The sequence below is a fragment of the Babjeviella inositovora genome (genome assembly GCF_001661335.1).
Source record: "Babjeviella inositovora NRRL Y-12698 unplaced genomic scaffold BABINscaffold_4, whole genome shotgun sequence".
NCBI classification, from domain to species: domain Eukaryota; kingdom Fungi; phylum Ascomycota; class Pichiomycetes; order Serinales; genus Babjeviella; species Babjeviella inositovora.
Window position 1 is genome coordinate 546,903 of NW_017566841.1, and position 25,136 is coordinate 572,038.

Sequence of the window (25,136 nt, forward strand, 5' to 3'; positions counted from 1 at the left end):
ATTACACCGTCCAATATTGAGGCGCATAGAGTTATACCTTGGTGTTCATAGACTATACCCTGCCTGTCGAGCTTTCAATCCGAATTTGAAGTGCTTTTAATATGCAAAAGGTACCTAATTGAATACCCGCATTATCATTATTCTTCTGTATAAAGCGGACCAATATAAAGTTTTGATTAGGTGTCTATAGCCTGTAGATCTGAATGGGTTTAGGGGAGTTATTGTAGAAATGGTAGTACGTAGATGCTTCAGGAAAATTTATCCTCGCTGTTATTCTATTTAAAAGATAAGCCGCTGCTAATGGACTCAAAGGTTGTGTCGGGTGGCATCTTTCCTAAGCTGTACCTCCAGGTATGTATGTTAAACCCAATAGTAAAACTCATATCGCTATCCGTTCTTATCTCTGCCGGTACCCAGCTCTTATCGGGGCGATCGGCCGAGCTTCCAACAGCACGCTGCCCAGAACAATTCACGTGATTCCCTCCCATACAATGGCCGAATTTTGCGGCCGAAGCGCAGGTCCAATCCTGCAAACCTGCAAAACTTTCCTCACTATGATAAGGGATGCCCCTGACCTCATGCTGCGATGGTGGTTGAATCTTGTAGTATGCTTTATCCAAACCTACTAATCTAGTATCTCAAGTTCAAAAGGCTTGTCTGTGATTATATAAATAAGATTTCTCCTCCCTCATACGGTGCTGGATATCCTTTGAACTTGCACATTCTGTTAATGCCAGCCGCTAGGTCTTCCTCCCCTCTCAACCGCCGCTACTTGCAGGTGGGCTGCTCCATTGTGTGGTGTTTACTAGCCGCGGGACCCATCTTTGGGTTTGCAGCGTTAAAGCCTGTATTGATTGAACAGGGGGTCTACTATGAGAAGTGCAACGTGGACGTATCCCTGTCCTCACTGGTCACCCACGGTTCTTCTTCCTGTACTGAACAGGATTTGGCCCTCAATTTCATGTTTACGCTGGCAGCAGTGGTCACCAACGTCACTGCCTTGCTTGTAGGGGCAGTTTTGGACCGGTACGGACCTCGTGTCTCTGGCATCATCGGTTCTGCGTTGTTAGCTATGGCTTCGGCTTTGTTCATTAACGGAAAGTCTTTTACTGCGAGTGAGAACGCTTTTATCTCGCTTGTCGATCCATACTTATGCGGTTACACAGTATTAGCCCTTGGCGGTCCGTTCTGCTTCATTTCCTCCTTCCACTTGGCCAACGCCTTTCCGCAAAATCTGGGGTTGGTCTTGGCACTTCTTACCGGCGCATTCGATTCCTCCTCTGCGTTATTTTTGGGGTATAGATTGGTTTACACGCACTTCATTGAAGCTGACACTCATTTAGAAATCAGCCTTTCTGATTTCTTCAAGTTCTATTTGATTGTTCCCCTTTTCATCTTTGGATGTCAGTTGTTCGTTATGCCTCACGAAAGCTATAAACTCGAATCGGTTAAGAAAACAGCTGGTGAAACCACCTCCCTCTTGGTCTCTCTTTCGGATGTGGAAGAACAAGCCAAACCAGACCCGTCCCGTCGTGCTTCCATTGCTGTATCGATGGTGTCTTCGTCGCGCCCTGGGCGTTACGAACGCCGTTTCTCGACTATTTCACAATTGAACGACAATGCGCACCAAGCTGAAATCGACTACGAGGCTGAAACATCACCTAGAAGAGGCGGGGTATATGGGATCTTACACGGCAGTTCAATCAAGGAGCAGTTATCCAGTCTATGGTTTGTCATTATGACCTTGTTCACGACGATCCAAATGTTGCGGATCAATTACTTTGTTGCTACTTTGAAGACGCAAGAAGATTTTTTGTTTGAAGAGGAAACCGCACTCAAGCTTAACCATTTCTTTGATTTGGCGTTGCCGTTGGGTGGGTTGATCAGCATCCCTTTCATCGGTTTGATCTTGGACAATTTGGCCACCGGCCCAGTCATGCTAATCATTACAGTCGTATCGGTCGTCATCGGGGTGTTTGGGCTATTGAACCAGTCTGTTGTCTATCCTATCTTGGGAATGCTGCTCCTTGTGGTTTATAGACCTTTCTACTACACCGTTGTGTCCGATTTTGTGGCCAAGGTATTTGGTCATGAAAATTTCGGGACTGTTTATGGGACCATTATTTGTATTTCTGGCTGTATGAACTTGGTGCAGCCATTGTTGGATCGATTAACACACGAAAAGTTTGGTATGAACCCCACTCCTGTTAACGTGGGCCTCGTGAGCTTGACGGGTATCCTTGGTACCTGGTTGCTACTTTTTATTAAGCAACAGGAAAATGGAGTCAAAAGAAGGCATTTGGAATTGGAGGCCGAGAATGCCCTTGAGTTTGATATTCCTAGCTAGAGCTGTTTACAGGTTTTAGGCTTCTATTGGATAGTGGGCTTGGATCTCAACGTAATGCCAATAAAGGGCTACATTTACCATCAGACTATGGTATCGTTAGCATGACAAGTTTTTGTGCGTCTTATATCTCAACATCTGTTACATATTTTTTGATAACTCTGTTAGCCTGGACAGTTGTATATTTTAACTATATTGAAGTTATCTGTATAGGATGGCTTCAAAAAAAAAACTCTGAAAGCGTACGAATCTGGTCACTAACACAAATTAACCCATTCGGTATTAGTTACATACACCGTTGAATCTGGACAGTCAGTAAGCTCTGTAATCAAACTAGTTGAGGTCCCAGTCACGGTATTGCTGGCTATCGTGGTGATGGTTGTGAGATACGTAGTCAATAGAGTGATGTGATCACGCTTATCGAAGATTACACCTTGTTCCTCTGACACCATGGTTTGTGCGGTCACTTCTGTTGTAAACACGTTAGTGACAAGCTCGGTGGTGGTGAAGTCTGATATTTGCATCACATTATACACAATACAGTCAGCATCATTTGTATAAGAAAGCGTAGTTGTTACCACTGCAGTTTGGGCGACGTAGGCAAGGCTTGCGATCGCAAGGGTAAGGGACTTAAGGAGTTTCATTGAAGATATCGGCCGTAGTTTCTATCCACCTGGTGCTAATCAGTACAGTCGGGTTTTTTTCAGGTTGAAATCAGGAGTAGTTGAAGTTATATATATGGATAAATATATCTTCGTAAGCGAACACTCTTGTATGGTGTGAGTGTGGTATATCTAGAAGGTAATAGTGAATGCCACTAGTTAAGAAAATACTTCATAGATAAGTTATCTGTAAAAAGAAGAAGATCCGAGGTCCTTATATACTGAGATCTGGAGGCGTCATTGTTGTGGTTAGATGGCGATATGTCGTAGAATCGTCTTGCGGAAGGTAGAATATCCAAATGATGTGCGATTAATAATTAGAGGGTATCTACTGACGACGTCTGAAAGTTATATCAACTCCTTTAATATATCTGCATATGTATACTTACATATGCGTATACATGCGTGAAGCCTTGGTCCTTGTCCCTTGTAAAAATAATGGTTGTGCCGTGGAAGGGCAGCAAGACCTGGGCAACGTATTCCGGCTTTGTTTAACTGTTTTAAATACAACTTCTGAGTTAGTGATTCGATCGCATCCTTCAATAACGCTTTTTCCATAAATAGAACGATCTTTCAATGGCTGGGTGTTTAGGCCTGAAGTAGAAGTAGCCTAGATCCGTAACTGCTACCGGTCACTAAGAATAACTCAGCGATTATTCATGGCCATTGCCAAGATATAATTAGCACTTGGAGTGAGGGCTTAGTGCAAATTTCATTTTTTCACCATTTCAAGAAATTCCACCCTGGACAACAAAATTGTCAGGGACAACGGCCTTAGATTTCAGAATTAGATATACGATCATTAATTACTCTCATTGCCGTCATAATTGTAAAGTTATGGGTCATACGTGTGTTATGTAAGACTGTGCTCTCCTTTATAAAAAAAAATCTGGTATCAGGGCAGTTTCGTATTGTGTGATCTATATCTCAGGCTACTCCTAAACGTCTCGCAGGTATACGAAAACGCAATGTATAAGCCTCGCATGTTTTGTATGCTTCATATTTGGCATCTTGGTGTCGTCATAACACTGAATACCTAGACTGAGGTACAACCCTTGCAATATCTGCAAGCCTTACAATATATTATCGGTGTAAAGTGGCACGCAGAATATCCCAGCTCTAATTGCGGCATATGTGTTAAATATCATTGCAGCTACGTTTCGAAGTTTAAGGAGTATCGTAGGACCGTGCGGGTGTGTCTAAATGGCTCTAGAATATGCATTCTACCTGAAACTGTGTCAGGGATGTTACTATGCATACTGTGCATCACAGACGTCCTGCGGCATCCGAGATCCAAGCGAAAGCTAAGCCCTGGCTTGTAGAGGATTTACCTATTGTACACTTTTACAGCCGTAGCTTATATAAAAATAAGATATAGCACTCACAAGTACACTCAGGATAGTGTGATACCAGTTTTTGACACAGTGTTATTACATGGTTTCTGTCACTGAGCTCTGGCTAGTAAGATTTATGAATAGCTGGTTTTACAGTTACTCATCAGCTGTACTTCTGGAATTTGCCCAGATGTTTATAACTCTCGCACATGAGCACCAAAATGCTGATAGAATCTTGTATGTATGTCTATGCATTTATGCACGTAGTGAATGTGTGCTGCATGCCCAGAACACTCAAAATGAAAATTTAATTTTGTAGGCATAAGTATATCAAAATATTAGGCCCGTAGGTGCCCAACTTAATACACGATAGAAGATATATACTATGTTATTCATTAGTATATCAATGAATATGTGTTTGTCAGATAAAATTGAATACATATACATAATTTGAGTTTAATTAATATTTTCAATAGTACCTTGCGATATATATTAAGTTTTAAATATATTCGATAAAGTATATATATGTAAACGTCCACAAAATTAGTAATGTTCATGTACATAAATACTAGTGTATAATTTCAACCTAAAGTAAACTACTGAATGAATTTTCATTGTCTATAAATACCGTTAAACTGGCGTTCTCGCAAACACTTTTTACACCATAAGCACATACGTTGTCCCCTTTCCTGCGCGCGTGGGATAATAATCAACCACAGTATAAAAAACGGAAATCATAAAAAATACCTGAACCATCTATATCCCTTAAATAACAACTGATTTTGTCCCACATGGCCATGTATTTGTGATAAATATTGGAAATATTACCAAGCTCCCAAAAGTCTCCAGATAACCTTGGAACCACCGCCTCATGCACGTGTGCAAGTCCTAACCTGTATCCACGGGACTTCGATTCGTCGCACGAGTAGAGTGAATCCTGCACCCAGACCTAATACGCTGGCCGGTGCCGGGCCCCGCCGCGAAAGATTGCGCTAGTAGTGATCCGGCGGCTCAGCGGTAACTGGCGGTTATCTACAGGATTATACAAGCGCGCGGCAGATGTCGCAGTTCCCCACTTTCTCCGGGGTCGTGGATACACGAAGCTTGAGAAAAATACAGCCACAGCGGGACGTTGGGAGGGGTATGAAAAATAACGCCAAGTGCGGACAGCAGATTCCGGGCCACGCGCTAGCACGTCCTACTCCTTTCTTCTTTATAAGTGATTTGTGCCTTCTTTTGTAGAACCATAGTTATCTCTTTCACTTCGTTTATTTAACTTCACAATGAGCACTGACACTAGACCATTGCCGTTTGTTTACCAATTCATCTCCGGTGCCATCGCCGGTGTCTCTGAAATCGTCCTTATGTATCCGTTGGACGTTGTCAAGACCCGTATCCAGTTGCTGGTTGGTACTGGTGCCAACGCCGAATACACTGGGCTTGTCGACTGCTTCCAAAAGATCATCAGGCAAGAAGGTCCATCCCGTTTGTACAGAGGTATCTCCGCCCCAATCTTGATGGAAGCCCCTAAGAGAGCCACCAAGTTTGCTGCTAACGACGAATGGGGGAAATTCTACAGAAAGCAATTCGGTGTTACCCAGATGAACCAGTCTCTTGCAGTCTTGACTGGTGCCACTGCCGGTGCCACTGAATCCTTCATTGTGGTTCCATTCGAGTTGGTGAAGATCAGATTGCAAGATAAGGCTTCCAAGTACAATGGTATGATCGATGTCGTCAAGACCATCGTTCGTACCGAAGGGCCATTGGCCATGTACAATGGTCTCGAGGCTACGTTATGGAGACACATTTCCTGGAACGCTGGCTACTTTGGTATTATCTTCCAGGTCAAGTCTTTGTTACCAAAGTCTGAGACTGCCACTGGCAGAACTTTGAACGATTTGCTCAGTGGTGCCATTGGTGGTACCGTTGGTACCATGGTTAACACCCCATTCGACGTTGTCAAGTCTAGAATCCAGAACACCGTCAAGGTTCCTGGTGTCACTCCAAAGTACAACTGGACCTTGCCTTCCTTGCAGTTGATCTTGAAGGAAGAAGGCGCTGCTGCGTTGTACAAGGGGTTCTTGCCAAAGGTCTTGAGATTGGGTCCAGGTGGTGGTGTATTGTTGGTGGTTTTCACCACCTGCATGGACTTTTTCAGAGGTGTCCACTACGGGAAATAATCGGATTTAAAATAAAATGATATAACTATTAAATTTAGATACAGGTTTGGAGTAGGCTTGAGGAAAGTAACACAGTATCGGATGCTGTTCTAACTACAACCATTTCTGTCAATGAATGATACCTTTAAGGGAGAACGAAACTTTGACTAGAACGCGAGGAAGCAAAAGAATCCACACCGGCGACTGTCATGATCAGAACATACGCGAAGAAGCCCATGCTATTCGCTACCGCATAAATCCCGATTCAAAGAAACGTGGATCGAAGTCTAGTTTTCGACTAGCCAAAACCGGTTAGATAAGTATGTAACACAGCTACTGGCTAAGTCTGGCACAACTTCTTTGGATAGAAAATAGTGGAATGAGTAAATGCAATAACCAGTTGAAGGAACCTCAATACTTCAGATTAACTTCGACTGCACCTTCGAATCGCAAACCCTTTTAAGACTGCCTTAGTACCACGATCGTGTCAACCCAAAAGAAAAATTCACAATCATACCCGCACACATCGCCATCCTTATCTTCTTACTCCACAAGCTGGTGTCTTTCATCAAAATCAAGCACAAAACTCCAAAGAAACATCCCATCATCAAACCAACGAGCAAATCCCGGTTGGTGTTTCCGGTACCGCTGCCAGCACTCCGGGTGGTGTTCATTCTCCCAACAATGTTATTGAAATCGTCCGTTCCATCCGTGTGCACCGTGGCATCGATCCACTCGTCCTCCAACTGTCTCAAAGTCTCGCGATTCTGTCCATCCTCCGCTTCTTCACCGCCGTCAGAACCTCCGTAGATCGCTCGGAACTGGCTTCGCAACTCGTCAATGTCTTCCTGCGAGAAACCGGCGTCTCGCAAGCGGTCAAAACCCGATGGAGGCGGGACTACCCCCGTATGACTCGAATCTTGCGTTTCCTGTTGTAACTGATCGAGTTTATCTTCATCAGCAATCTCTGCTGCCGTCAAATCGTCCCCAATAAGACAGTGGACATAGAGAAGGTACGGCTCTGGCGTGGAGCCTGCATTGTCGCTGGGTGGCGGTGGAGGGATATACTTGAACACTTCCCTGGCAAAGTTGGTCCTTCCTGTAAGCATTCGCCCATTATACAATAGTCTGAGCCGCTTGAGGCCTGTCTCGGGGTTACGCTCGCTTCGGATATTGCGCCGAATACCGGTTGTGGTAACGGTTTGGGAGGCGGGAACGGGAATCTGTAAATCAGGAATTCCGTCGGAAAAGCGTATGACAATTATAAGGGGATCTGGTTGTGGCATGGTGGAATATAGGGAATTAGGATAGCGGAAGTGACTATCGAGGTAGTCAATGTTTGTGGGGCTATAAGGGTAGTCAATGAGATAAGAAGCGTTGGATACCCCGACGGTAGATATTCAACGAACACAGCTTTAGGACTGTATGGTGGACCCTAACGTGCTAATTTCTCGGATTAATCGACAGTTTTCGAGTATATCCTCCGTGTTTGATCGTATTTGGTTGCTCTTTTCATTATCATTTGAGCTTCTGATAACAGCTGTACGGGGGGTCGTGCGCGGCGAGGGCCGTTTATAGCCCTGTTTCAAATCGTCTCCTGAGCACTTTTTATCCGGGTAACTTTCGCGAAACCTGCACCGAGAAATTTTTCAGACCTAGGCGGTATAAATATGCGTGCAGTCCCGCCTTTTAGAGAAGGACATTAATTTCCCTTTTTTCCTTATGTGCGGTCAGCCAAAGCTTTATCCGTGTTGCTTGTCTTTTGAATTAATCCTAGCGATTGGCGAGCGTCAAGTTTTGGCGAGAAGAAATATGCATTGAGACCATCTTAGTGCCCATTCGTTCATCATTTTCGCAATCACTCTTGCAGGTGGAACCGCGTTGGATGATCGAGGGCTGGCGGGTCTTACATCTATATAGTTATATATGGGTAATTACATAGAACACAATATACTTGGACTGCTAGCCGGTTCCCAAGAATAATTCAGAATGTAGGTATCGATTTATCCGCTGAGTTCAATTTGTTACATTTCGAAACCATATCCACGCTTTGGGCGGATAGCATGACGATACCGCAACAGCCGAGAAGGGCCTGTAACAGCGAGACGTTAGTTGAAAACTAAGAGGAGAATAGGAACCAACGGAAGCACTTAAATATTATTCCAACCTGATAAAAAGATAATGACCGCTAAGCGGTTCGAACGCTTGCCTCTTACGAGATCTGATCTTGAGTCAGACGCCTTAGACCACTCGGCCAAACGGCCATTATTTAAAATAGAAAAAACTATGATATTATATACTATACTAAGAAAGACACCCTCCGTACCCGGAACCGTAAGAAATATCTTTGAATACTCTTCCTGACAAAACACAGTTCCCTATATTACCCCTAAACGTCCTGTGTACTAAATACAGATTCAGAGGGTAGTTGCATGCGAATGGCCACCTGTATTATTTTGGGAAATACCTTAAACCTTGGCCTTATGACAGCGAAACAACATCCTAGGACGTATAATCACCCGACCCATTAAAGACATGCCGCATGTACTTGTTTTAAATAACTATTTGAACGATGCGTCCTTTACAAGAGTTTCCATTTTTATCAAAGGGTAAGGCTCACCGCGGCCATCGCACATCATATTTGGTAAGGTCTTAAGGGCCGATAACTTCGTGGGGCACATCGACTGCTGCATATGCCAGGGTAATTCACACCTAAGCCTCAAAAACAGAATCCAGCCAAGTAATACAATTATGACCCAACCGCCGGTAACCATACCTACAAAGCTATAAAACCTGGAAATACAGTCTATATTTATATACGCAGATTTTTCATGCCAATCCAGTGCCCCTAGCTCGTCGGGGCCCCTGTGTAGCATATGCAGGAGCGACACGTAGTGCATTAAATTCGACATTAAGTGCCGCCTGAACAAAACGTCTTTTCGGTGCGCTTTTCCAAAGGTTGGTTTACCCACGGCCAGTGATTCAAAGCGCCTATTGTTTGCACCCTAAGCTTATGACCTCTTATTAAACGCTCATTTATCTGAACTATCACCCACCCACTGTCTTACCTTTGTCACCTGGCCACGTTTCACTTAATCATTCACTCTCTGCCATGTTCTCAGGACTTAAAGCCAAAGACCAGAGCTACGAACTCGTTGATAATCCTGCGAACTTAGGCCCAGATATTGAACTGAGCGCACCAGGCCCCTCAGACCCTGATGACATGTCTACTACATCAATCGTTCTTGAACGCATAAACGCCGCAGCGGATCAGACCGGCGCTGAGGACTTTCGCACACGTAATGCAGAGTTTCTGGATTCAGACCGTGAATACATCAACAACCTCTACGGGAAGCAGCGTGTGGTACCGCGCAAATACCTCATCTGGACGGTGGCTGTCTTCGCGGTTCTCTGGGCCATGTCTTTATTTGCCTATCTGAGCGGCCCGTTGAACCACGATGACTTCAAACCAACTAATGGAACCAGTGTAAAGCCTGGTGCACACTTGAAAGGCTTGAAGCCATATACGATGTCAGATTACCTCGTGGGCGCGTTATTCCCCTATGGCAGCTCGTACGACTTTGTTCCGCCGCAAGGACACCTCGACACTAACGATGACGAAGGTTTGCATTCCATGCTCTTAAGGAATAGTATTGTGGTGCGGAAGGTGGCGAACGACACGTTTGAGCTGATATTGTTGGAGGACCGCTTTGTATTGCATAACGGGGTCCTGTACTATCTCAGTACGGTGGCTCCGTTGTACGACCTCTCCAAGATGATTTTGGGATCGTCGAAGATCCCCATGTGGAGACACTCTTCCAACGCCAAGTATTTTCTTATGGATATTGCGTCTAAGAAGGTCACCCCTATCCAGTACCAGAAGGAGGGTGATCCAAGAGAGATCAGTTTCGCCAAGTGGTCCTCACTGGGAAAATACATCTCGTTTGTGCAAGACAACAACATTTACATTATGGATGCCACAACGGGTGAGGTCACGCCTGTGACCAGTGACGGCACGCTCAATATCATCAACGGGAAACCGGACTGGGTATACGAAGAAGAAGTCCTTGCCCAGGAATCTGCGCTTTGGTGGTCTCCGGACGATACCACACTCACATTCTTGAAGACAAACGACACCAATGTCCCAATCTACGACTTGGATTACTACATCCGGGCCGGTCAGTACCCCGAACACTTACCGTTGAAGTACCCGAAACCTGGATATTCCAACCCGATTGTGAGTGTCCTCAACTACGACCTTGCCTCTGGGAAGAGCTCGGCCGTATCGGCTCCGGATCTTGGTGAAGATTTTGTGGTTTACAGCGTTCAATGGATTGACGCCCAGCACTTGATGCTCAAACAGACCGATCGCACCAGTAGCACGATGATGGTGCGGGTGTACGACGCCGCTACGCATCAAACAACAACCACTCGTACCTTTGATGGTGTAGAAAAGCGCACCTGGACCGAAAAGGCCGAGCCAGTGTTGTTGGTGCCACGCCACAATGTCACTGGTTACGTGGACTTAGTTATTGTGGACGACTTTCCGCACTTGGCCTACTTTCCCAATGCGACCGCCACGCAGCCGGTGATGTTGACTAGCGGAAAGTGGGAGGTACCGGAAAACGCGTTCGCCTACGACTCCACCACGCAGCTCGTCTATTTCAAGAGCCCGAAGAATGGGGTCATGGAGTTGAAGATTGCCAGTGTGAATGTCACAGGGGATGCGTCGCAGTCGGTGGTGTACGTAACCCCAGACGAGGGTCACTACTCTGCTTCCGCCAGTCATGGTGGCCGCTTTCTCCACGCTAAGAACGAGGGACCGGATGTTCCGCATGAGTATGTAATGGATACCTTGCTCCATGCGTCACTAAAGGAGGCTAAAGCCTTGCCATCTCGTACTGACCTCCTCCCTCGTATGAAAGAGTTTGCTCTCCCAACGAAGAACTACTACGAGGTAGAACTAGATGAGACGATGTCGGACGGAAGTCCTGTCACACTCAGTGTGATGGAGATCCTTCCGCCTAACTTTGACGCCTCAAAGAAGTATCCGTTGCTTGCATCCTACTATGCCGGTCCTGGATCCAAGAATTTGTTCAAGAAATTTGAATACGGGTTCAACGAAGCCGTTTCGTCCTCCATGGATGCTGTGGTGTTGTATATCGAGCCACGGGGGACCGGGGCGAAGGGCTACGAATTCCGCCGTTTTGCGTACGACCGTATTGGCCACTACGAGCCCCGGGACATTACCACTGTAGCCCAAAAGTGGATCGCAAAGGGGTTCATCGATGTCTCCAAGACGGCCTGTTGGGGCTGGTCATACGGTGGCTTCACCACTTTGAAGGTGCTTGAGTATGACGGGGGCAGGACGTTCAAGTATGGCATGGCGGTGGCTCCGGTCACCGATTGGAGGTTCTATGACTCCATTTACACCGAGCGTTACATGCATTTGCCCATCGATAACCAGGTGGGCTACCTGGACGTGTCGGTAGTGAAAAATATGACGGGCTTCGCGAACGTCACACGCTTCCTTGTGATGCACGGGACCGCAGATGACAATGTTCATTTGCAGAACACGATGGTGCTTTTGGACAAGTTTGACACTGCTGGTTTGGACAACTACGACATGCATGTGTTCCCAGACTCTAACCACAGTATCTACTTCCACAACGGCCAGAAAATGGTTTGGGAGCGTTTGACCCACTGGTTGACCCAGGCTTTTGGAGGTAAGTTTGAGACGTTTTAGTAAGTTTGTGTGAACCGGGGGAAATGGATAAGAATAAGATTCGTATGTAAAACTGTTGTGACTATAGTACGGAGAATAGATATAAGTTACTGTATGAACTTGACTCAGGGTTAGACTAAGAACGGAGAATGCAACGAATTGTTTAGCAACTTTTTACCCAATTTGCGTTTTTACAGTGAGCTGTACGATTGTATCGGGCTGAAGGTGATACCGCTATCATAAAGACGAGAAAGAGTGATACACACTGGAAAATGGGTTTTTCATATCTTCTGTTGTGATGAAAAAAAGGAACTATGGGTTCGGCTCAAATTGAAATAAGCGATGATCTGAATCTACAAAAATTCCCATAAATGAGAAATTCCCATAAATGAGAGTTAGAGATAAAACTCTGAACAAAAACGAGATCTATAGTTCATATACACCTTGAAACGAAAACTCGGCCGTGCAAGACCTGCAGATGCGGACAGGAACTAGCCCTAGAGGGCATGTTACTAGCAATAAAATCCAACAAATAGCCTGCAACAGCTGTATTCTTTAATCAATAACAGTATAAACACGCGTAGTTGTAAAACATGGGTCTAACACCCATTACCTCTATTCATCAATTGGAATAAAGTTTCCGACTATACAACTAGGGATGTTGTACCGGTCTCTTCTGATGGTGAACGAGAAACAACATGCACGTCTCTTTCGGCCGTCTCTGGTGCGCAAGTTGCAGCTTGTCAACACGGCCTTTTGACCCTTATCGAACGCAATAGCCCCGTACTTCTCCCAGAAGTTGACGGCACTCTCCTCGCTCATCAATTCATAAATGGCCAACTTCCCGTCCTTTAGCTCGTCCACACTAACCTCTACCAACGAGGCAAACTCCTTGTTCCCTCGGTATATCTCCCCTGTACGGCGCCACAAACACGCCGGAATCGCCATAGACGTGAACACTCTGTCGTAGTCTAACAACATGCGCTCAAACACTTCCTCCACGAGCACCAAGTCCACGTCCTTCAACGTTCGTGCAATCGCGCGGAACGCCGGCCGGAACACCAGTAACGGCTTTAAGATACGCTGTCTTGATGATTGGTTCATGTAGTTGTCCATATAGGCCTGGAGACGGGCATAACCCTTGGCATAGTTGTATGGCTGCAACAACCCAGCCTCCAACTTGGCGTGAATGACCTGTTTCAACCGCTCTTCGGGCGAAATCTCAGTCGTGGGGTCCGCAGCCGTCAAAAAGAACTTTGCTTTGGCTGAGTCAGATACCATCGGCTGGTTTTCCGGCTGCAGATTGAACAGCGGGCTGTTGGGAAGCGGCCCTGCGGTCTGAAATACATTCTGTAGTGAGTCATTATTGTTACCGTTGAAACTCTGGCGCAACTGATGGGGCTGCTGGGGCACTGCGTGTTGGATCTGCTGGATTTGAGGCGGGGGCTGTGCTGGCATCGGAAGCTCGGGACTCATGGTATCCCCAAATGCAATCTCGTTCACGCCGGGAATGAAGTTTAACTCAGAGTCGTCGATCATGTCTAAGAACGCATTCAAAGAGGAGAACTCGTTGCCTGCGTGTTCAGAGAAGAAGAACGGGTTGTAGGTCTGTGCTAGCACGGAGCTGGACGCCCCGAGATTGGAGAGCGAGATTTGGCTCGCCGAGTTCGGCAACGTGTGCTGGGACTGCACTTGCACCTGCTGGAGGTGTGGGTTTTGAAGGTTTGCGCTCGGGAGGAACTCAGGACCCGGACCTATCTCCTGGGGCGGGGTTCCGTTTTTGACATCAAACTGGACGAACGGCTGGGGCTGGATCTGCTGCGGTTGCTCAAGAAACGAGCGGGGGCCATTGCCGTTACTACCGGCTTCGGCTTCGGGGTCATCTACCCCAGCCTTCTTACGCTGTCTTGAATTGACAGGCTCGTCGTGGCACAAGTGGCCGATGTTCCGCTTGATGCAGCGTTTACACGGCCTAGAGTCGTCGCAGATCATGTGCGAGCGGCGGCAGTACACACAGGCGATCTCGACTTTCTTCTTCCGCTTCGACGGCTTTTTGGCTGGCATTTCACCCTCAGGGGTCTCTGTAGTAGATGAGGCAGCTGACGCCACGGCAGGTGTGGTTGTTGCAGGTGCTTCCTCATTATTTTGAGTCGTGTTTTTTTTTCTCGTCTCAGTGACATTAGTCCCGTTGGGTGTTTCCAACTGAATCGGTGGGAGCTGCGACATCATTTGCGGATAGAGGGAGTCGAGAGCTCTTCAATACAAAACATCAACATGGGTTCAGGTTGAGAAATTTGTAACGTGCGGAGACGGCGCATTTCCGGGGGGAAGGTGCCGGTGTGCGCACGTCCAAATGGAGGATTGAATATTATCTCGAATATACGACATACGGGCTCTACTGAGAGCGGGATTTTTTATGATGTATACAAATAGTAAGACAGAAATTGTTATATAATGACAATCAATAGACCCAATAAATTGGTTTGAAGGGGGACACAGTTTCTCTGCCGGAAAAAAAAAATGGTTACGGACCTACAATAACATGAACTTGTATTTAAGCACACATATCCATGTCATAGTACTCCTCTCTTAACCTTTGACCAAGGCGGTGTAACAAGAACGGGCCGGCATGGTTTTCTTATTTCATCAGACCACCGTTTGTATCTACAACTTTTTCACGCTTTTCATCTAAGATTACATGACACTATATACAGTAATTAGCCGTTGCCTACGCAGAAACTTCCGGAGTAAGTTCACCATCATCGTCATATCTAGCCTTGAAGAAGGTGTAGTGCAACACAACGTCGTCAATATTTCTCATCGCCGGATCACTGGCAAACTCAGGGTCGATGAAGAAGAATACTGGCATGTCGACCTCTTCACCGGCCAGCAACCGCTGTTCCTCGAAACAGAAGCACTGGATCTTGTTAAAGTACGGTGCTACATGGTCAGGTGTTACCGAGTAGGTTGCCATCCCGATGATATCCTTATCAGAGTAATTCTTCGCCTTATAGAATGCCAACGCGGTCTCGCCCGGGGTCAAGTACACCTCGCGTTGCTGCGGTGTGAACTTCCACGGCAAGATTCCGGAGGTTTGAGTGGTGAAGGAGATTCTAATCTTGTGGTCGAGATCCACTGGCACAAACTTATCTGGGGTGAACTTGGTCTGGTCAGTGATCGGTGTGCCACCCCAGCCGGTACGCTGGCAGATCAAACGGTACAACGGTACTGACGCGTAGCCCAAGGCCAAAGTGACGACGGCGATGGAGGAAAAGTACAACCCAATGGTCAAGTTTCTCTTACGGGTCTTTTCTTCTCTATATTCACGGTACAATGTCGCCATTTCATCGTTGGATAAGTTGTGTTTAAGCTGGTGCTCTTGGAAACCGGTGAGGCGCTTCTTTGGGGCCGCGGTCAGCTCACCGAGGGCATGGTGGGAGAGGCGGAAAGATCTGAGCGGAGTTAACAGGATCGGTTTGAAAGCTCTAAAAGCTCTGGGTGCCGCTCTTAAACCAAACATTGCGGTGAGGGCGGGGATGTGTGTTACAAACAGAAAGTTGTAGCGCTCTGAAGTATACGCCGGATAGTACGACTTTTTTCACTCAGGCGGGAAGTGAGCAAATTATTACGCCGCATCTTGCGCGGCGGAAGAAAAGAGACGCATGAGATAATGGAGAAGCGGAACTGGCAAAGGCAACATTACTTAAATTTGTAGTTATTTTAGTGTATGCTACAATATTATGTAATGTAAGGTCGAAAGATATAAAAGTATGCTGATTTTCAGAGAGATATAGCTATGCCAGTTGCTGGAAATTTTACTATGCACCGTGTAAACGGCCCTTTTTAATACGCATTGAGGGACGGGAAAGTGTAGGTGGAAAATTGGTTAGGTCATAAAAAGGGTCGAGCTTGGGTCTTGAGACTTTCTAGTTTTGGCTTGAAAATGATTAGTAATTGGCTTTAGATATGACGGGCTGACCATGGCTCGCGCCCTTGTGCGACTGCTTATCCTGATGGCCCGACTGTCAAAAAGTGGGATTGGGGGTTTCCTTTCCTGATGGAAACTAGCTACTTACAGGTGAGGGGCTATTAAATGTAAAAGAATTAGTGTCCCCCCAGTACTTGATATTATCAATACTGACCGGACCATCTACTACAATACGGAAAGAAAAGCATCACCTGAATATTGTATTATATACCCTCCGCATCGAGTATTTCAACTTAAGGCAGATTTATGAACAGAAAAAAAAAGTATCAGTGCTGTATAATCATAGGTATATGATAATATCGGTCATGGGAGTGTCATCATCAAAACAACCTCAATCATAGATGGCCATAGCCGTACCTAATTATATAAAAAAAGATGCTGGTATACATGGTAAGCCACCCCACTCGATCCCCAGTACACTCCCTTTTAATAAATCAATTTACACCTTTATTTCGGTTTCTATTAATGTACAATGTTGCACCCAGATCTGGGTATGATATGATATATGATACAGGCCCATGCTCTCTCCTTCCTTTAATTGATCGCCTTAATGATCCTGTCAAACAAGTTTTCCATAGACACCCCGTCGAGGTTCTCAAAAGCGGCATCAAAACTGTTGGCGTTGATGACGCGCGTGACGGCCATGTCCTCATCGATATCCATGCGCGCGACACCGTTAACGATGTTGGCAGTAGCTTGCGCAGACTGGAGCAAAACGGAAATCTCCGTGGCAAAGTCTTGCGCGGCGGACGCGGAGGCCATCTCCAGCGCGGAAAACAACGTCGCCGACGCGGAGCTAAGAGAACCCATGCGTGCATCGACATCCACGAAAACAAATGCGTTCGACCGCGCCACATATCTAATCGACGCAATTGCCTGGTCGTGCTCAGCAACATGGACCGGCTGTAAAGAGTCCGGCCTGAAAACGTAGACCTTCGACTTCACGTCAAAGCTCTTGGTGTGGTAGTTCACTGCCACCGCCACCAAACGGTGCTTGGCGTCCACTGCAAGCAAGTTGCGGCCGCCAGTTGGGGTAGAGATCTTGCACACTAACGGAGATTGCTGCGCAGAGAGCAAGTCATAGGCAACGAGTCTTGTTTTGGACAAGGCAACCAAGTGGTGGTCCACGATCTCCAAGCCGCGGATGCGTGAACCCGTGAGGGACGGCAACTGCGGGAGGTCCCGGAACGTTGTGACGTCGATTGGAAGCATCGCTGCCTCGTGCGCTAACACAATCAAAGAAGCGTCTTCGGACCAGGCCAAGGCAACAGCAGTAGAGACAAGAACACCGCTCGGCTTCGTCTTGCGCAATGTCCACGCGGTTTGCTGGAGCTTTTCACCAGCAGTAACAACGGCCGCCTTTTGATAAATCTCCTTAGGAACGCGTGGTCTCCACAACCTGACCCCACCTTTGTTGTCAGCAGTGAGGAAGGCCACCCCGCCGTGGTACAGTGCGGGAGCGGGAATTAACGCCGCAACGGGGGCAGCACCGTGTGGTGCCACTACCTTGGTGCAGAGCTCCCAGTGGCCATGCTTGACATCAACATACTTCCAGAACTTGAGGGAATACTGTACATCGTCACGGGACATAAGGCTGTCAATTTCGGGTGTTGGGAGGCGGTCGAATGTGCACATCCAGGTGCCACACTGGGTGAACGCGAGGAGCTCCACCTGAGGATCAAGCAACTTGTTCTCAGATCTGACTTTACCGGCCTGGGAGGTGTTTGCAGCCGTCTGGACAAAGCTTTGTTCGCTCTTCAACATGTCATAGACCTGGATCTGGGGACCAGATGGGAAGTACGCTAATTTGGAAACTGGATGGATCTCAAAGGCAGCGGTGAAATCGTATTTGATCTTGGAAACGTCGAGCAACGGCGCGGACTGCTTGCCCAATCGTTTCTTGAGTTTTTCCAAAGATGCCGGGGGACTGGCAAAATTTGGCCTGATCCCGGAAACGGATAACCGCGACGCAAGATCCACGACCGAGAGTACGAGGTATTCGAGCTCGGGGTGCGATTCACCCACATTCAACATAAGCGAGTAGTACTCGTTGGTAACCTGGATGTCCTCGATGCTCCCGTTCAACCGTGGGAGGAATTGCGTCTTGTCGGTCTCCAACTGCCAGAATACAAGCACACGCTCCGCACCACCGGATAGCAAGTAGTTGCCGTCAGCAGAGAAGCGCAACGCCGCGACGCGGTCAATATGCCACTTCAACAAGCGCTGGGTCGTGTGGAGCACCTGGATCGCACCGCTGGCCGTCCCGAGCGCCACAAGGCCGGCGTTCGACACTGCAAGAGCGGAAACCGGCGAGCGGAACGCAAACGCTGAAGTTTCAAGGATCATTCCGGTAGAATCCACAGTAATGACTTCATTTGTACTAGTGACAAAGGCGATTCTGGAGGCGTCAGCCGAGACCGCAAAGCGCAAGACGTTTTTGATAGCTACAAGCTCGGCATGCTGTTGGGTTTCCAAGTCTAAGAGAACCAAGGTGCGAGTGTGAGGCGTGTGCTTGCCGTTCTTTCCGGTGATTAAAACCACAGCTTCAGCGGTGAGAGAAACAACGCTTAAAACAGGTAAATCGGTGGTGGTCGTGGCGATAATGGCCTGTGGAGCATTCTTGTCTTTCCAATTGACGATGGAAATGGTACCAGAGGCATGGAAAAGCAAACAGTGACCCGTGTTTGCAGGGCTAATTCTAAAGTCAACCACATCGGCGCAGTCAATGGCGAGTGAGCGTATGCACTGGCGGGTGGAGATGTAGTAGACGCGAAGCTGGTGCGAGAAAAGCACGAGATAGTGGTGGCTGTCCGGCGAAAACACCGCAGCATGGGGTAAAGGTCTACCACCCGTATGCAAGGATACCTTCCAGTCGTTCTCAGGCATGTTGATGGTAGTTCTTAGTGGGGATAAAGTAGCAAATCAGGCCGTTCTGATGTAGTATTTTTTCACATACGAAATATTTTTTTTGCGCGTATGTGCAGGTCCGTTACCCGGCGTGATGCCTAATTTTTTCACCTAGAAAAGCAAATTGTATAAAGCAAAATGGGCCGGGAGTTAGCCGCCAAAGACAGAATCAAAACACACAATGATTATCCCAGTTCGTTGTTTCTCTTGCGGTAAAGTGGTCGGTGACAAGTGGGAAACCTACTTGTCCTACTTGCAAGACGAGAACTTGACCGAAGGTGATGCCCTTGACAAGTTGAAGTTGAAACGCTACTGTTGCAGAAGGATGGTGTTGACCCACGTCGATCTTATTGAGAAGTTCTTGCGTTACAACCCGTTGGAGAAGAAGCAGATTAACTAAGCGAGCTAGCCGCTGGAGCAAAGCGGCAGAGACGAGCTAGCGATGCTGATGGACCCGCAAAGACTGAGGATTGGCGCGCATACATATATACGATCTCGGTCTGTTTGTACATTATAACATAGCCTTTCATTATAAAGGTGTAGAGATGGCCGTAGGCGAGTATGGCAGTGATAGCGATAATTGGTCAGGTCAATGATGGGTAAAGACCCTTCTAACAGAATTAGCTATGATAGTCTGACGGAGAAGAGATGTATCGTGAATTGATGAGCTTCAGGCGTTGATACGGTTGTTTTTTGTGCTGCTTCATAACTTCCTTTTATCCAAAGCGTTGATGAGACTTAGGGCAGCCTGGATCGGTGAGCTGCTATTCTTGGTGAGGCTGTATAGAAACATTGAAATGGGTCTGGGAGGATTCTAGGAGAAACCCCAAAGTCGCAGGTCCAGATAATACAAGAGAGACCCCCAGGGCCAGGTACATATCGAAGAGAAATATCAGGGAAGCTCTAATATTTTGGTTACATAAATTCTCAAACTTTTCCACATAGAGATCATGATTAACACTAATTGTGATCCAGAGACTGACATCACAATTACTTAGACTTCGGCCCTATACCACCATCCCTTGGAACATTTCAATTATATATCTTGGACAACAAAGAGTTTATAGGCATAGTGCGAATTAGATATTAAACATGATACTAAGAGAACGTAGAAGTGAAACTATCCAAATAAGAAAATACTCGAGCAGCACATACACCGAGAGTTTTCAGCGCTAATAGTATCGATGTAAAATATTAAAGCTCCTTGGCTTTGGGAGCCTTAGGTCTGCCCTAATCCTTGAATCCCTCAGCGAAAATTACAAAACCAACCATTATAACCGCATGTTCATGGTCTCGCCCATCGGAATATTAACTAATCGCTCGCAAAACTTACAACCCTACCATCAGCCTCCGGTATAATACTCCACTTGGGTCTATCATCTTGTCACGTGACAGTGGCAAAGGACGTGCGCATCCCGGTCATAAAGCAGGACAAGACCACTTCTTAACGCTATATTTACGCCTCCTTTTCTCCGCAACCCATTCGCAATATTGTTTCATTCGCAATGCTGCTAACACGTGTTATGATGCTTAAACACGCGGTCCGGCCGAAACCGCGCTTCCATACATCCCACTCGGTGCGGGCGGTCCATTACCGCTATCAGGGTGTCGTCACCCAGCGTTTCTTCTCCTTCACATCGCTCCCGAAGTTCCTTTTCCGTGTCACCAAGATTCCGGCCGCAGTCGGCGGGTCACTAGCTGCTGGCGGGACTTATGTTGCTTACAAAGTCGAGCAGGCCTCCACGTACACCCAAGACAAACTCGCGTCTGCGCGGGACCTCTTGGACGGTGTGATTGACTCCACAAGCGACTTCTTCCGAGGCTTCAGGACAAGCAGTGATGCTGAATCCTCAGAGACCCCGTCAGATGACGCGGGTGCTGTCGTGGGCGTTGCTGCTGCTGTGGGCCTTACGGCAGAAGAAGAAGAAGAGGAGGAAGAGGATGATGACGAGACGGACAGCGAGATGCTCACGCTCACACGGCTGATGATCGAAATCAGACAGATCTTGCAGACGGTGGACCAGTCAGACACGCTCAAGCTTCCATCCATTGTGGTAGTGGGATCGCAGTCTAGCGGGAAGTCGTCGGTGTTGGAGTCAATTGTGGGGAAGCACTTCCTCCCAAAGGGATCCAATATGGTCACGCGACGCCCAATTGAGCTTACTCTCATCAATACTCCTGATTCGGCGGCGGAAGTGGCGGACTTTCCGGCGCTCCGTATGAACAACATCACAGATTTTGACCAGGTGCGGAAACTTTTGTTTGACATGAACATGGCGGTGCCGGTGTCGGAAGCCATTCTGAATGACCCCATCCAACTCACAATCCGCTCACCGCACGTACCGGATCTCACCCTTGTGGATCTCCCGGGGTATATCCAGGTGGAGGCCGCAGACCAACCAACCGCGCTCAAACAGAAAATTCGCGAGGTATGTGACAAGTACCTCCAGGCTCCAAATATTATTTTGGCAATCAGTGCTGCGGACGTGGATTTGGCAAATTCTTCTGCGCTCAAGGCATCTAAAGATGCAGACCCACGCGGTGAGCGCACCATTGGGGTCATCACTAAGCTCGACTTGATTGATCCGGAGCAGGGTAGGGATATGTTGCTTAACAAGAAGTACCCGTTGAAGATGGGCTACGTCGGAGTAGTAACGAAACCGCCTACGAGCACGTCGCTCTTCCGCCGTGGCGTGGCCTCGTTGGACTCGCAGATCAACAGCGAAGCACAGTATTTTAAAGCACACAAAGAGGTATATCAAGGCACACACCTGACTACCGTCGGAGTACGCAGCTTGAAGCGCAAATTGATGAAGGTGTTGGAGAAACTGATGGCCATGTCGTTGCGGCCGACCCACTACGCTATCCAACAGGAGTTGGAGGAGGCAGCCTACACATTCAAGGTGGAGTTCAACGACAGACAGTTAACTCCCGGAACATACCTTGCCAACAACATAGACGCGTTGAAGCTGTCGGTGAAGGAGTTCAGTCAGAGTTTCGGGCGTAACGAGCTTCGTTCGTTGTTGAAGAACCAGTTGGATCAGAAGGTGTTGAACTTACTCGCAGAGCGCTACTGGAACAAACCGTTTGAGGTGAAGCATGAGCTCTCTGTAGAGCCAGACTTGAGCGATTTGCCGCGTGCGCAGGATGAAGGCTACTGGCACCGCAAGTTGGACCTCGCGACGTCTAGCTTGACCACCTCTGGCGTCGGCAGACTCTCCACCACCCTCATCAGCAACGCGCTCTTAACGGAAATCGACAACTTAGTCAACAACACCGACTTACGCAACCATCCGCTGGCGCAGAAACAGGTGCGTGAGGCCGCCACAGCGGTGCTTGGTGCGCGTTTTTACCTGACAGCGGACCAAGTCGAGAACTGCATCAAACCGTACAAGTACGAGATCGAGCTCGAAGACCGCGAGTGGAGCTCGTCTCGCGACCACGCGTTGGTACTTTTGAAGGAAGAAATGCGGCAGTGTCTGGAGGCGTCTGCCCACATGAAGAAGGTTATTGGCGGCCGCAAGCTCACGCAGGTGATCACCTACTTGGAGCAGAAGGAAGCTCCGGATAGTACTGAGGCACTCGGGTTTTCGCCCACGTTGTTAGCAAAGGGTCGTGAAGCCATCTTCTTGCGCGATCGTGCCAACCTACTCAAGATGCGTCACTATGCGCTCAAGTCATCCACGTGTAAGTTCAAGGAGAACAAGTACAAGTGCCCAGAAATCTTCTTGGATGCAGTGTCGCAGAAGTTGAGCTCAACGGCGATTTTGTTCTTGAACGTGGAGTTGTTGTCTGACTTCTACTACAACTTTCCCCGCGAGTTGGACTACCGCTTCTTCACGAACATGACTCCTGAGCAGATCGAGGTGTTTGCTAAAGAGGACCCGAAGATTAAGCGCCACGTAGAATTACAGCAACGCAAGGAATTGTTGGAGGAGGCATTGCAGAAAATCGAGAGCGTGATTGCCTTACAGAGGACCAAGATTAACTCGTTGACTGGTGGGGTTGAGCCCGCCAGAAAGGGCGTTTTTGGGGCCGGTTGGCGATAAGTAGATGTACTCGAGATCACGGGGCGGCATCAGAGACACCAATATACCAGTGACGGTAATGTAAATACATGAAGATATTAATTAAGTAATGCTTTATTAATGGCTATGGGGAGGCTACCGAGTTTTGTTTTGGAGGTGGTATATAAATCACATGGGATTGTAGTAGGAGATTTGTTGTGTCTGTCTATGGCCATGGCCAAGAAATGGATTGGCTTATTGTTAGGCTCAGAGAATTTGGGGTAATAACCGAAGGAACTGACTAGTTCAATTGCCATTTAAGAAAAATTGCAGAATAGTGCTACTATCAATAAATAGTGCTACTGTCGATAAATTCATAAGGTTGGTTGGAACAGCCGTTGTATCTTATTCTCTACATTCACGGAGTACATAAGCACGACATTTCACATCCCCAGTGATTGGAACCAGATTCGTACACGCTAACCTGAAAGTTGCAGCAGGTCCTTAAATTTACTGATGGTTCAAATTTCCAAATTATCCCTCCTATTTGTCTTTATCCCATTCCTAATATCCGAAGCTAACATCTCTCAGTCTTAGCTTAATTCCACTTAGTCCCTATTGTTCGGCCATATAGTATAGGGCTGTAACTGCGACCTCTAGAACCTTGGGCTGCAGGGTTATGCATGCCTGATCGTACGACTTTCTACCGAGTTCCACACGAGGATTTCTATGACGGGTTCTCTGGGGGAGACACCACCCGATTGAGAAACGAGGATAGGAATTAGCAGCATGGGCTGTTGTTTTGACGCAGGATCCCGTATATATATATTATACCTTCCCCGAGATAAGGTCCTTACGGTTTACATTCTTTCCTTTAGCTCAGACCAAAACCCCGCTCGTATTTGAACATCTTCAATCCGTCATCCGAGTCCCGACAAATTTTCCGAAGGTTAAAGGAAGTACACCTTGAAAGGGCATTAGAAATGAAGGAATATTGTCTCCCCTAATCATCATATGAGCGTACACTTTACCCTCATTCACACCTCCCCTGATACTTTCCTCGGTTATACCGCCGATACATCATATTTGATAACCCAAATAGATCACACCGAAGTTTAACCACGCAGCTCTATATCATGACACAATGAATCCTGAACGGGTCACCATCCAGATAGTCCTTATTCCAAAATAAATAAAAATCCTTCGTTCAAGATAGTGGTACGTATCCAGGAGATACCCCAGAGCTAAATGGCCACCACAGAGACCAGATCATCACCTACACCATTCAAATAAATACCTAATATTGAGAGAGAGAGAAAAAACCAGGTGGGAATGTACAGGTAAACAGGGAAGACCCCTGTGAGAAATTACGGGAACCGACCCCGAAGTGAAGCGATGTGCGGTTGTGACCCCATATCACAAATGATCGTATGGTGGCTATAAAGCAACAGCGTCTGGACCCAAGGTTGGGCCTCTCTTACCTCTCTTGGAGGTATAGTCCTTGATGGCGCTCTTGATAGCGTCCTCGGCCAACATAGAGCAGTGCAACTTGACTGGCGGCAAAGATAATTCCTTGGCGATAATCCCGTTATTGATCTTGGAAGCCTCCTCGAGGGTCTTGCCTCTGACTAACTCAGTGACATACGAGGAGGAGGCGATGGCGGAACCACAGCCGAAAGTCTTGAACTTAACATCCTCGATGATGCCGGTGGCATCGTTGACCTGGATCTGCAATCTCATCACATCACCACAGGCTGGGGCACCAACAAGACCGGTACCGACGTTTGGTAAGTTTTTGTCAAGAGAGCCCACATTACGCGGGTTTGTGTAGTGGTCGATGACCTTTTCGTGATAGGGTCTGGTGAAGGAGATGGGTGCCAAGGTGACTCTTGGGGCCATGGATCTGGCAAGGCCAGTTGGAATTGTGCGGAGAGTTCTGGGAAACATAGTATGTAAAGATTGGTTGTGACAAAAGATACGAAAGTATGGGGGCGCTTAGGCCGCTGATAT

General features: G+C 47.3%; 12 protein-coding genes and 1 non-coding gene across 13 annotated transcripts; 6 read left to right on the top strand and 7 right to left on the bottom strand.

Moving 5' to 3' along the window:
- The first annotated feature begins 642 nt into the window (after nt 1–642).
- On the top strand, nt 643–2,621 carry BABINDRAFT_160939 (uncharacterized protein). Its single transcript, XM_019128551.1, has one exon. The coding sequence runs from the start codon at nt 731–733 to the stop codon at nt 2,345–2,347; it is 1,617 nt and encodes a 538-aa protein (XP_018986038.1). The 5' UTR covers nt 643–730; the 3' UTR covers nt 2,348–2,621.
- Nucleotides 2,622–5,364: 2,743 nt separating this feature from the next.
- BABINDRAFT_126291 (uncharacterized protein) lies at nt 5,365–5,690 on the top strand. Its single transcript, XM_019126990.1, has one exon. It carries the CDS (start codon nt 5,400–5,402, stop codon nt 5,580–5,582), a length of 183 nt encoding a protein of 60 aa, XP_018986039.1. The 5' UTR covers nt 5,365–5,399; the 3' UTR covers nt 5,583–5,690.
- Nucleotides 5,624–6,520, top strand: BABINDRAFT_171045 (mitochondrial 2-oxodicarboxylate carrier; the record flags this gene model as incomplete). The annotated part of the gene is made up of 1 exon (XM_019130788.1): nt 5,624–6,520. The coding sequence occupies one exon, from the start codon at nt 5,624–5,626 to the stop codon at nt 6,518–6,520; it is 897 nt and encodes a 298-aa protein (XP_018986040.1).
- Nucleotides 6,521–6,744: 224 nt separating this feature from the next.
- BABINDRAFT_126289 (uncharacterized protein) lies at nt 6,745–7,870 on the bottom strand. Its single transcript, XM_019126989.1, has one exon. The coding sequence runs from the start codon at nt 7,783–7,785 to the stop codon at nt 6,970–6,972; it is 816 nt and encodes a 271-aa protein (XP_018986041.1). The 5' UTR covers nt 7,786–7,870; the 3' UTR covers nt 6,745–6,969.
- An 811-nt stretch (nt 7,871–8,681) lies between these two features.
- BABINDRAFT_t158 lies at nt 8,682–8,763 on the bottom strand. The gene has a single exon. It is a non-coding gene; the product is annotated as a tRNA-Leu (tRNA).
- A 274-nt stretch (nt 8,764–9,037) lies between these two features.
- BABINDRAFT_160941 (uncharacterized protein) lies at nt 9,038–9,297 on the bottom strand. The gene has a single exon (XM_019128552.1). The coding sequence runs from the start codon at nt 9,271–9,273 to the stop codon at nt 9,061–9,063; it is 213 nt and encodes a 70-aa protein (XP_018986042.1). The 5' UTR covers nt 9,274–9,297; the 3' UTR covers nt 9,038–9,060.
- Nucleotides 9,298–9,477: 180 nt separating this feature from the next.
- STE13 (Ste13p) lies at nt 9,478–12,380 on the top strand. The gene has a single exon (XM_019128553.1). The coding sequence runs from the start codon at nt 9,612–9,614 to the stop codon at nt 12,243–12,245; it is 2,634 nt and encodes an 877-aa protein (XP_018986043.1). The 5' UTR covers nt 9,478–9,611; the 3' UTR covers nt 12,246–12,380.
- A 261-nt stretch (nt 12,381–12,641) lies between these two features.
- On the bottom strand, nt 12,642–14,288 carry CWT1 (Cwt1p; the record flags this gene model as incomplete). The annotated part of the gene is made up of 2 exons (XM_019132350.1): nt 12,642–13,904; nt 14,010–14,288. 2 exons carry the CDS (start codon nt 14,286–14,288, stop codon nt 12,840–12,842), a joined length of 1,344 nt encoding a protein of 447 aa, XP_018986044.1. The 3' UTR covers nt 12,642–12,839.
- Nucleotides 14,289–14,854: 566 nt separating this feature from the next.
- On the bottom strand, nt 14,855–15,834 carry COX11 (Cox11p). Its single transcript, XM_019128554.1, has one exon. The coding sequence runs from the start codon at nt 15,742–15,744 to the stop codon at nt 14,953–14,955; it is 792 nt and encodes a 263-aa protein (XP_018986045.1). The 5' UTR covers nt 15,745–15,834; the 3' UTR covers nt 14,855–14,952.
- Nucleotides 15,835–16,657: 823 nt separating this feature from the next.
- Nucleotides 16,658–19,131, bottom strand: NAN1 (Nan1p; the record flags this gene model as incomplete). The annotated part of the gene is made up of 1 exon (XM_019128555.1): nt 16,658–19,131. A coding segment is annotated over one exon (2,211 nt), but the record flags the coding sequence as incomplete, so codon positions are not given.
- Nucleotides 19,132–19,300: 169 nt separating this feature from the next.
- Nucleotides 19,301–19,629, top strand: BABINDRAFT_60749 (DNA-directed RNA polymerase core subunit; the record flags this gene model as incomplete). The annotated part of the gene is made up of 1 exon (XM_019132352.1): nt 19,301–19,629. One exon carries the CDS (start codon nt 19,301–19,303, stop codon nt 19,517–19,519), a length of 219 nt encoding a protein of 72 aa, XP_018986047.1. The 3' UTR covers nt 19,520–19,629.
- Nucleotides 19,630–20,595: 966 nt separating this feature from the next.
- On the top strand, nt 20,596–23,188 carry BABINDRAFT_160945 (dynamin-related GTPase). Its single transcript, XM_019128556.1, has one exon. The coding sequence runs from the start codon at nt 20,625–20,627 to the stop codon at nt 23,166–23,168; it is 2,544 nt and encodes an 847-aa protein (XP_018986048.1). The 5' UTR covers nt 20,596–20,624; the 3' UTR covers nt 23,169–23,188.
- Nucleotides 23,189–24,563: 1,375 nt separating this feature from the next.
- ISU1 (iron-binding protein) lies at nt 24,564–25,073 on the bottom strand (the record flags this gene model as incomplete). The annotated part of the gene is made up of 1 exon (XM_019130789.1): nt 24,564–25,073. The coding sequence occupies one exon, from the start codon at nt 25,071–25,073 to the stop codon at nt 24,564–24,566; it is 510 nt and encodes a 169-aa protein (XP_018986049.1).
- Between the last annotated feature and the right edge of the window lie 63 nt (nt 25,074–25,136).